The 1,165-nt window shown below is 43.1% G+C and overlaps 2 protein-coding genes across 2 annotated transcripts; both read right to left on the reverse strand.

The window, feature by feature from the left end:
- Nucleotides 1–199: 199 nt before the first annotated feature.
- On the reverse strand, nt 200–536 carry Tsp_04439 (conserved hypothetical protein; the record flags this gene model as incomplete). Its single annotated transcript, XM_003368963.1, has 2 exons — nt 464–536; nt 200–440 (listed from the first exon to the last, which is right to left on the reverse strand). Coding segments are annotated over exons 1-2 (314 nt in total), but the record flags the coding sequence as incomplete, so codon positions are not given.
- A 38-nt stretch (nt 537–574) lies between these two features.
- Tsp_04440 (hypothetical protein) lies at nt 575–1,158 on the reverse strand. The gene is made up of 2 exons (XM_003368964.1): nt 1,047–1,158; nt 575–1,017 (listed from the first exon to the last, which is right to left on the reverse strand). The coding sequence occupies exons 1-2, from the start codon at nt 1,156–1,158 to the stop codon at nt 575–577; spliced, it is 555 nt and encodes a 184-aa protein (XP_003369012.1).
- Nucleotides 1,159–1,165: the final 7 nt, after the last annotated feature.

Raw genomic sequence — 1,165 nt, forward strand, 5'->3', positions numbered from 1 at the left:
AACAATTCAGAAAAAACAATACAAAAAGGAAGTTGAATAGTGATTTTTATTTTTCACTAGCCAACAGCACCAACAACAACTGCAAAAAACAGTCAACAACGACAACAACAATTAAAAATGCCACTGAACGGCATTAACAAAGTGGAAACAACGAAAAGGAAAAAACTAAATAATACAATAATACAATGAAATAAAAAACAAATATAAATAAGCGGTGGCCAGGAGCATTCTGATTTTTCTTCTTGTTTCTTCATGCTGGCGATATCGCGTTTTCAATCCCAGCTCACCGACTTTCCTATGTACCGCCTGGCAGAAGTGGAAATAGCAGCCCTGTACCCGAGTATTCGGGAAGTAACCCCGAATTGCAGGTATCAGGGCTGTTTCAAAATCACAGATAATGGTATCTGGATTAAGGTCGACCTCCAGAACTGCCGCTTTGTCTATTAAAGCTTGAAAAATATACCCGTACGTTCCAATATCTTTACCCGTACATAAACAATAGACTGCTGGCACCAACTTGCCCGCCACAAAGGCATGGATGGTAAACAGTTGTTGATACCACTGTCGTACAACCTCAATGCATGGCCCAAGTTTTCATGGCTGCCAGTAGTCTAATGTTGTAACCCGTAGCAAAGACCAGTATGTGCCTCGATGCACTCTGCCACAATAAGAAATCATCACCGGCCTTCGTTGTTCTAAACGGGACCGGGATTTGCAGGTTCCGACGATGACTGGGCAGTTTTGGGTATCGCTTTGCCCGGTGCCTGTACATCGAGGACTTTACTCGTTTATACAGCGGAAAATAGCCAGATGTTGATGGCTCGGCGGACGCGGCGGAAGCTTCCTCGTCATAAATGGCCGGGATGGGCTTTGTTTCTTCCGCGATGCGCTTTGTCAAAATCGCCCTCTTTTCCATTTTGTATGCCAAGTGTTCATCCACTGGGCAGCTTTCGATGTGATCGTTCTGCTTGATCACCGATGTCACATCAAGGTTGGTCCATATGGCACCACCGCAGCCTTTTTAGCCTATACCAAAATAAACTAACCCTTAATAACGACGAAAACACAATGTACATTTAGCACATAATTTCGAGCATCTTCAAAATTTCTGGTATTTCTGCAAGCGTTTAAGGGGTCTCTCAATCTTTTTTTTGTCATTCCACTT

This window comes from Trichinella spiralis, assembly GCF_000181795.1.
Source record: "Trichinella spiralis strain ISS 195 chromosome Unknown Scfld1557, whole genome shotgun sequence".
Classification (NCBI taxonomy): domain Eukaryota; kingdom Metazoa; phylum Nematoda; class Enoplea; order Trichinellida; family Trichinellidae; genus Trichinella; species Trichinella spiralis.